This window comes from Gadus macrocephalus, chromosome 21, assembly GCF_031168955.1.
Source record: "Gadus macrocephalus chromosome 21, ASM3116895v1".
NCBI lineage: Eukaryota > Metazoa > Chordata > Actinopteri > Gadiformes > Gadidae > Gadus > Gadus macrocephalus.
In genome coordinates, this window is record NC_082402.1 from 8,799,959 (window position 1) to 8,809,958 (window position 10,000).

Sequence of the window (10,000 nt, forward strand, 5' to 3'; positions counted from 1 at the left end):
ATGTCTACAGATTGCGTGGTCATGCAACATTCTGGATTATGTGCTCAATTAAATTCAAATCATATTGCACCAACCATTTTACTAGCTTTGCTGGAGACGAAGTTAATAAGAGACACATTACACGTTGTGGGTAGCTATTAAAGTTGAGTTATTATCTGACTGCAGGTAACTGATTAGATGGGATATCTTAATGGATTTTACGGCGAATAGCTATTGGACTTCAACATAATATTTTTAATACAGATACGCTAGATCCTCAGCTAAATTTATATGCTATTACTATTTTTCTCACATCAATGCATAGGTTTCGAACAATGAATACTACGATCAGCAACCAAAATAGACTTGCATAAACTTCAGGTAGCTCAGAGCAAAAGCAGCCCGTTTGGCACTGAGCTGCTCCATCCACACTAACACTGAAGTAATGCATACTAGCCTTTCATGGCTCACAGGAAAACAAAAGATTTCTCTTTCTCTTGTTGTTCCTAAGGTCAGTCATGAACTGCAAAGACCTGCCATCTTTGCTGAAGGTTTAGTCAGTGTGTCTGACAGACACGGTCGTAGCACTAGAGGAGCAGGGAACGGACATCTAGCTTTACCCAGACTGAGGTCCAGTCTAAAAACACCATCATTACAGAGTCCATTTCATCATGGAATGAACTACCAAAAAACATACTTTCTAGCATAAATTGCAAAAACAACTTTAAAAAGTCTGCCAAAAGACATCTGGTCCATACATATTGTATATACATTTTTAATGTTTTGTAGCTTTCATATCATTATTACTTCTGTTATATTTGTAATTCTCTCTCTTATATATTTTGTGTGTAAAACACACACACACCTCGAGGTGACAGCTAAAAGCTTACCTTCTCGCTTGGCGTTGCGCAGACACTTGACTTTGGGCAGTTTGGTGAGCAGCTGACAGTCTTTCTCTGAGGAGAATGGAGAGCAGAGGCCAATTCAAATAGGATACAATAGAATTGAATGGAATAGAAGAAAATTAATCTGCTACGATTGAATGGAATATAACAGAGTAGAAATTGATAGGACAGAACAGACAAGAATAGAAGATAAAATAATGGAATAGCACAGATACAACAACACACACAATTTAATATAGAATCAAATCTAAACAACATAAAAGGACACAATATAATAAAATATTGCAAATTGTTCCCATATCCTATGTTGAACAAGGTTTGTCGATAGATTTAAAAATATTACGCTGCATGCATTAAACATATGCTGCATGCATTAAGAAAAACGAAGGGAAATAAGAAAAGCAATGCCATATGATCTGGGTCACTTCACCTGTTTCTAATAAGATAAAGACACATTCTGGCCAAAGAAGTTTCAATCCAGAGTCTATGGGTTGATGCATGTCATAGGGACCTCAATCAGTGCCCCTCTGAACCCCAGTGGAGGCCAGCTGTATTGCCCTCCAGTTCTCTGACAGCAGGCCATTTGGAAACGGTCAACCCTCTCCGGACACAATGGAGAGAAAAGCGAGCTTTGACCCCAAAACGAGCTGGTCCTTGACCCAAAATGGAGGCCTGCTTCTCTGCTATCAAATGGATTTCTGCCCAGCGTGGCCAGGAACGGGCTCTGTCGGTTGGTGTGGCGAGCCAGCGGTCGGCCGACACACACATCACTTTATGATGGATGTTAGGCCGGATCCTTACGAGCTGGCCCTCAGCAATACTGAGGCTTTTAGAGGTTCAGCGCTGCTCCATACGCTGTGTGGCTGACCCAGTAGCACAGGTCCTTGCCAAGCCTCCATATCTGCTGTATAAAGATACAGGGCAGCCGCGGCCGTGGAGCTGGATCTATTAAGGTTGACCCCTATCATGGCTCCTCGTTAAAATGCTATGGGGCTGTTAGGGAAGTTATTGCAAACACATGTAGCACAGCGCTGGGTGGAGGAAGGCGGTCGAATGTGGAGGTCCTGGGCAGCTCCCAGTCCCCGCCAGTATGAGACTGTGGTTGTACTGGGCAGCTCCCAGTCCCCACCAGTATGAGACTGTGGGTGTGTACTGGGCAGCTCCATTCCCCACCAGTATGAGACTGTGGTTTTGTACTGGGCAGCTCCCAGTCCCCACCAGTATGAGACCTGGGTGTTTTTGTACTGGGCAGCTCCCAGTCCCCCGCCAGTATGAGACTGTGGTTGTACTGGGGCAGCTCCCAGTGTCCGCCAGTATGAGACTGTGGTTGTACTGGGCAGCTCCCAGTTTCCGCCACTAGAAGAGTTTTGGTTGTACTGGGCTGCTACCAATACAGAACATCTATTGCTGGCCTTTTTGGGGAACATTAGGATGAGGAACAGCGCGTGACGACTCTCTCACACATCCCTGATGGTGAGTGGTGATTGCCAGCCCTGGTTCTATTATGAAAACCTCCCACACCAACTCTCTCCTCATTCCCACTTGTGTCACCGTGGAAACATGGGCCCCAGGTGTGTGTGCTGCATCATTCACCTAACTGCCCACCCACACACGACATGCACACACACACACACACACACACACACACACACACACACACACACACACACACACACACACACAACACACACACACACACACACACACACCACACACACACACACACACACACACACACACCTGTCTCCTCTCCTCATTGACCCGTAATGGAGGCCTCCTTTCATCCCTCCCCACTCTAATCCCCCAGCCCGCCAGGCACTGGGGGCCCCGGTGGAGCTGCCCCTCGGCTGACCTGCTCTGGGGCCCTCATCTCTGTTATCTCTGGGCCGGAATGGATGGTGCCTGAGTGAAGCAGTGTGTGTGTGGAGTTGGTGTGTGTGTGTGTGTGGGGGGGGGGGGGGGGGGGGGTGGTGTGTGTGTGTGTGTGTGTGTGTGTATGTGTGTGTGTGTGTGTGGGTGTGTGTGTGTGTGTGTGTAATACCGTCATTGCTGAAGTCGTCCACCAGAATAATTTCATGAATCAGGTGGACTGGAGTCCTGTTCAACACACTGTAGAGAGAGAGAGAGAGAGAGAGAGAGAGAGAGAGAGAGAGAGAGAGAGAGAGAGAGAGAGAGAGAGAGAGAGAAGAGAGAGAGAGAGAGAGAGAGAGAGAGAGAGAGAGAGGAGAGAGAGAGAGAGAGAGAGGAACGGAACATTGCTCAGCTGTGATTTATTTTCGAAATTATAAAGAATAAAAATAAATAATAAACAGGAAATCCCCCACCAACGACTAGACACACACATACATGCAGATGAACAAACACGTACACACACACTAACACACACACACACACACACATAAACAGATCTGAATGCTCATATACATTCATCGTAAACATCATAAAATATAGATGCATGCGGATGCACAATCACACACACGCACAATCACACACACACAATCACACACACACACACACACACACACACACACACACACACACACACACACACACACACACAACACACACACACACACACACACACACACACACACACACACGCACACACACGCACACACACGCAGGTAGGCAAGTCCATTATGCATGAGCAGTGCAGCGTATGAAATATATTGAAAAATGTCAACCAACGGGAAGGCGTTTGAAGACGTTGTGAACCACTCTGATGGGCTTTTTCTTCCAAGAACCAAAGCTATTTCATAAAGAGGAAGATTGAAACATTAAAAATTCATCAACTTTCAGACGCTGAAATTGACAAATAAAATCTTTTGTTATTGTGCTTTTTGATTACTCTCGTGAACCACTCCCCCCAGTCCCCCTTCCTCTTCTCTCTGTTTTTATTCCCGGTCTTCAATGGAAAATATTAGGAGGGGACACAGGAAGTGCATTCATACCATTTGTCTGTTGTCTATCTATCTGTCTGTCTTTCTGTCTGTCTGTCTATCCATCTATCTATCTACCATCCATCTTTCTATCTTTCAAGGCATAAATCAATCTGTCTTCCTGTCTTCCTGTCTGTCTGTCTGTCTTTTTTATCGATATATCTATGGACCTATCTCTCTATCCATCCATCCGTCCGTCCGTCTGTCTGTCTTTTTTTATCTATCTATCTATCTATCTATCTATCTATCTATCTATCTATCTATCTATCTATCTATCTATCTATCTATCTATCTATCTATCTATCTATCTAACGATCTATCTCTCTCTCTCTCTCTCTCTCCCTCCCCCTCCCTCTCTCTCTCTCCCTCTCTCTCTCTCTCTCTCTCTCTCTCTCTCTCTCTCTCTCTCTATCTATCTATCTCTCCATCAATCTACCCTCTCTGCTGACTGACAGGTGGACATGAATGGGAGGATGCTGCTCTTTTCTATCTTCTCTCTCTCCTTCCACCCTAGCCCTTCAATTTATTTCCCTTCATTCTAGTCTCCGTTACTTGTCTTTCTTCTCTATGATTTTTCTACACATACACACGCACACACACACACACACACACACACGCATAAACACACGCACACGCACGCGCACACACCGCACACACACACACACACACACACACACACACACACACACACACGCCACACACACAGACACACACACGCATAAACACACGCACACGCACGCGCACACACGCACACACACACACACACACACGCACACACACACGCACACACACGCACACACACACGCACACACACGCACACACACACACACACACAGACACTCTTCCTTTATTGTTCTGTGGTTCCCAGTCCCGGTATAGCAGTGAGACTCGACCTCCCCTTGCCCCAGGGGCATGCTGGAGGAGGACTATCTCCGGTTCCCAGAGAGCCCCCTATCAGCCTGTGAAGACGGCTAGCTCTGAAACCAGGAGCCTCGGTTGCACTGCGCGCCGCGATACGTCTGTCTTAGCCAGGGAGCGAACATGATTTCATTATCTAAATGGACCATTTGTTGGGGAAGGATATACTCCACACTTTCCCTGAGGCATGAGAGGTAATTTACTGCTAGCGTAAGGGAATAGCACCTTTACCTTTTGAAGTGCGGCTGCCTTGCTCTACATATTTAGTCACACAGGGAATAGAACCCTTGCCTTTTGAAGGGTAAGCACGTTGCTCCGCATATTCAGTCACACAAGAGATGGCACCGTAACCATTTGAAGTGCGGCTGCCTTGCTCTACATATTTATTCACACAGGGAATAGAACCCTTTCCTCTGGAAGGTTTAGTGTGCTGTTCCTAATATTCAGTCATGCTGGCAGTAGAACCCCTAACCTGCTGAAGTGTAAATACCTTACAGTAATCTCCATATTAAGTCGCACAGGGAATGGAACCTTTAGCTTTTGAAGGGTTAGTTACAAAAGAATCCCAACCCTTCCCTCTCGAAGTATTAGGACTTTGGTCCTCATAATTAGATACACAGGGAGTAGAACCCCTTACACTGGCAAAGCCATCGCCTTACTCACACAGGGATTAGAACCTCCAATAATTGTGGGATTAGTGCCTTGCACATGGAGCCCATTGCATTTTAATGGGGGCTGATTCTGTGTGTTCTCACCGGGGACTTGATGCAGTTTTACACCAGGACCAAACAAAACATCTAAGCTGGCCTGTCGGTTTGTACTCCACCTAGGCCTACTATACATTTAAAATGCAATAGGCTTGGTGGGCATTTTACGCATTTAAGAGATTTACCCCCGGAACCCCTATGGATTCGCCTGACAAGGCACTGGGACACAGGAACGAGTGTGCACGGTCTTAAAGCGTACATCCCTCCTCTATATGCGGTCTATGGGGCGTTACCTATTGGTTAACGACGTCTTGTCACAGGTTCTAGGTTCTGTACCTGTTCCGTCCGCGTAGTTTAAGGGCCCGGGGAAGGCTCTTATAAACGGTTCGTTAGGTGGATGGGAATGAACTCGTATTCCCATGAAACATGAAAAACGCTCTCTCATGTATCATGTCACAAAAACTCCGTCCCTGACTGTTTCTGGCATGCACACACATCCAACTATAGATCACTGCGAAATAAAAGCAAAAAAAAGAAGACGTATCCCACTCAATCTGAGCACCTACTGCCTTGTCCATCTATCACACACAAATGTGTCCGAGGGGTATACTGTCGATAAAGTTATTCTGGAGATCCAGAGAGTTTAATCTCTCTCCCTCTCTGCTAAGAATGCCCAGCCAGCACGACAGCTTCTGGAAACAGAAAGCCCTTATTCAGCGGCTCAATAGAGACTGTCTGCTGAGCAAGAGCTGAATAGAGAGAGCTGCTGATCTAGTAGACATACATCTACGCTCATTAAGCACACACACATCAGCACACAGACAGACAGGTGACAACAGAGGCAGGAAGCTGGAAAGACAGACAGGCAGACAGGGAGACGGACACGACAGATCTTTCTACTTCGTTGAGTGACAGGAATTAATGTCTGTCTGTTTTGTTCCGGCAAAGTTTTTTTCAAGGATTCAAGGAAACTCAAGGATTATACAGAAGGACACGCAGCACGCACCTATACACACACACACACACACGTCACACACACACACACACACACACACACACACACACACACACACACACACACACACACACACACACACACACACACACACACACACACACACACACACACACACACACACACACACACACTCACAATCCCTTTAAACCCATTGAGATTGAGGCTGATCTCTCAAAGCTTTTCTTCTGCTCTTCACTGTCCTTTTCTTCACTCTCAACCCCCACCCTCTCCCCTTTGTCTCTCTCACCCTTTCTCTCTCTCTCGCACCACACTTCTCCCTCCTACTCTCCCTCTATCAATCTCTCTCAATCTCCCCATCGCTCTCTGCCCCTCCTTCCTGTACCCATCCTCTCTCTCCCCTGTCCCAATCTCACCCGCTCTCTTCCTCAGCCCATCTCTCTCGCTCCCTCTTCCCAATCCATCCCATCTATCCATCTCTGTCTACTTATCTGCTGATAGCGTGGGTGGCTATGTGTGTGTGAGGTGGGGGGAATCTGGCAGGGGCAGAGGAGATGGAATCATCGTTGGATTAGGTCTTGATTAAATATCGACAGAGCACTCGGCTCCCTGCCGGCCCCCGGCACTTTGATGACTTTGAACGGCGAGAGAGAGAGGGAGAGAGAGAGAGAGAGAGAGAGAGAGAGAGAGAGAGAGGAGAGAGAGAGAGAGGAGAGAGAGAGAGAGAGAGAGAGAGAGAGAGAGAGAGAGAGAGAGTGAGGGAGAGGGAGAGGGAGAGGGAGAGGGAGAGGGAGAGAGGGAGAGGGAGAGGGAGAGGGAGAAGGGAGAGAGAGAGAGAGAGAGAGAGAGAGAGAGAGAGAGAGAGAGAGACTGGATTGAGAGGAGAGAGAGAATAAGAGGGAGAAAGACAAGGGGAGCGAGAGAGAGAGGAGAGAGAGAAAGTGAGGGGAGTTAGAGAAAGAGAGAGAGAGAGACAGAGAGGAGAGAGATGGAGCGTCAGTGGGGGCCAATCAAACTATTATTCCCCTCCCCCCCGCCTCCCCCTGCTTCCCCCCCCGCCTCCCCCCCGCCTCCCCCTGCTTCCCCCAGCTCTGCGGCGCATCGCATTAAACACTTTTATCTCGTAGAACGAAGGACGATCAATCCTGACCAAAGTTATGATTTATATTCCAAGTCGGTCGTTGTGTCTGTGTGTCTGTCTTTAAACACACAAAGATGCATGGGACAGCAGGACTTAAAGCAAGATATAAAGGCAGTCAGACGGCATACAGGTGTGCGCACACACACACACGCAACACAGACACACGCACGCCCAGACACAGGCGAACACACACAGAGCAGGCCCGGCACACTGGGGTTCAGATGGACAGATTGTAGTTTAATTGGTGCAACGTTTTGAGGAGATCTTCAGAGAAGGACACATTGACCGACACACACATACACACAGTCACACGCACGCACACACCACGCACAATCACAGGCACACACACACACACTCACAATCACACGCACACACGCACACACACACACACACACACACACACACACACACACACACACACACACACACACACACACACACACACACACACACACACACACACACACACACAGTGTCCTCTGTGACAGTAAGGAGAGACAGTCTGTCCCTGCTGACTGCTTCTGGAATAATGAGCTGAATCCTGGCCAAAACTACCAGTGCATGTGTGTGTGTTTTTGTGTGTGTGTCTGTGTGTGTTTGTCTTTGTGTATGTGTGGGTCAGTAAATGTGTTGGTGCGTGCGTATGTGTAACAGTGTGTCTTTGTGTTAGCATGTGTGTATGTATTTGCGTGTGTGTGGTGTTTGGTGTGTGTGTGTGTTAGGGATGTGTCGGTCGCGACCGATTCGTTACAACGAACGAATCCCGAACGTGAACGACAAGAACTGGTTCCCCAAAACAAGAAGAACTGGTTCTTTGATTCCTTTTTTTAAACATAAACCAAAAATATGGTCACGTAAATAAAATATACAAACGAACAGAGCTTCGTCTCCCCGCGACGTATATTGATTGAGTCTACAACGTTCTCAAAGATTCAGCCAATGAGAGGTAGCAATGGTGTTGCAATGGCACCTGGGTAAACAAATGACAAGGCGGTACCGTCGAATATGCGCGCTGTCTGACGTATCTTGGGTCATACCATTCGACGTGGGGCCACTCATATATCCCCAATACATTTTTTCTGTTTGGGATAAACGCATTTCCCAATCCCAGGAGTCTTTGCTCCATTCTACGTCAATTTAAGAACAAACAAAGAAATTAAACTGCAGTTCGTATTTTTTATTTATGACCATGAAAGTTCTGTAATGCCTGAACAATGAAGAATTAAATGTAAAGTAAAATAAAATTATAAATGTAAAACCATGAATGAAATTTAGAGAGTAAGCAAGTGGTATAAATATTGGTGGGACGTTTGGTTATACTATATAGTGTATCTTCTCGATTTTCACGGGGTTTAGAGCCTAAAAGTGGTTTAAATTATGCTCACGGCCGTCTCGCGCGGGGGGGGGGACACCAAATGACGTAATCTGACGTAACGAACGAATCAAATAAACGAATCGTTTATAGTGAACTGAACTGAAAGAAGTAGTTCCCGGAAAATAATCATTTTGCCCATCCCTAGTGTGTGTGTGTGCACGCATGAGTGTGTGTGTGTGTTACCTGCGTATGGTGCGCAGCAGCGTTGACCTGGCCTCGTTGTGAAAGGTGATGATGATGGAGGTAGGAGGAAGATCTGGGTCATAGTGGAGGGCAGTGCATCTGCGGAGAGAGAGACATAGAGGAAGAGCGAGAGTGAGAGAGAGAGAGAGAGAGAGAGAGAGAGAGAGAGAGGAGAGAGAGAGAGAGAGAGGAGAGAGAGAGACATAGAGGAAGAGCGAGAGAGAGAGAGAGAGCGAGAGGAGAGAGAGGAGAGAGAGAGAGAGAGACAAAGAGTGAGAGACAGACAGACACACACCCACACACCCACACACAGACACACACAGACAAAGAGAGGGCGTAAGACAAAGAGTGTGAATGTCAGATCTCCAACCCATGAATTACTACAGTAGCACATTATAGTACAATATAATAGCGTACAAAATAACAAACGACGTGAAAACCCTGGGCACAAACGAAGTATATTGAGTACATTATTATAATTCAGTGATTAAAAGAACACCAGAGGAGCAATTTCATTTGAGCAGTGTTAGATTAAAGCGGGGAATGGTTTCAACAGATTCCACCCTGAGCAAGTTTCTGCTCTGCCCTTCAGAAGGCTTAGGGTCAATGGGGTCATGCCATGTTGGCCTGTCCAGCCCCTTGAGACTGGAGCTGTGATTAAGGGCTATACGGATACACTTAACTTGATTTGAGTGGCCATAAGGCACGGCCGTGCACAGCGCTGTACAACAATTGTGATGGTCTGGTAAACAATGATTTAGAAATATGTTCTGCTCTACGCCATCTTGAGATTAATTTGCCCTGGCCACATCAGACTGGTCTACAGTAACCTAACTACAGATATATCGATTGTTTACATTTCTATATATACTGTATA

General features: G+C 46.6%; 1 protein-coding gene across 1 annotated transcript in view; it reads right to left on the reverse strand.

Moving 5' to 3' along the window:
* Window positions 1–10,000, reverse strand: part of galnt14 (UDP-N-acetyl-alpha-D-galactosamine:polypeptide N-acetylgalactosaminyltransferase 14 (GalNAc-T14)) — a 73,509-nt gene that overhangs the window by 3,893 nt on the left and 59,616 nt on the right. Inside the window, exons 3-5 of the mRNA XM_060042422.1 lie at window positions 9,124–9,222; window positions 2,926–2,993; window positions 870–935 (exon numbers count right to left, since the gene is read on the reverse strand). Of these exons, the coding sequence (XP_059898405.1) occupies window positions 870–935; window positions 2,926–2,993; window positions 9,124–9,222 (233 nt within the window). The remainder of the gene's footprint in view (window positions 1–869; window positions 936–2,925; window positions 2,994–9,123; window positions 9,223–10,000) is intronic.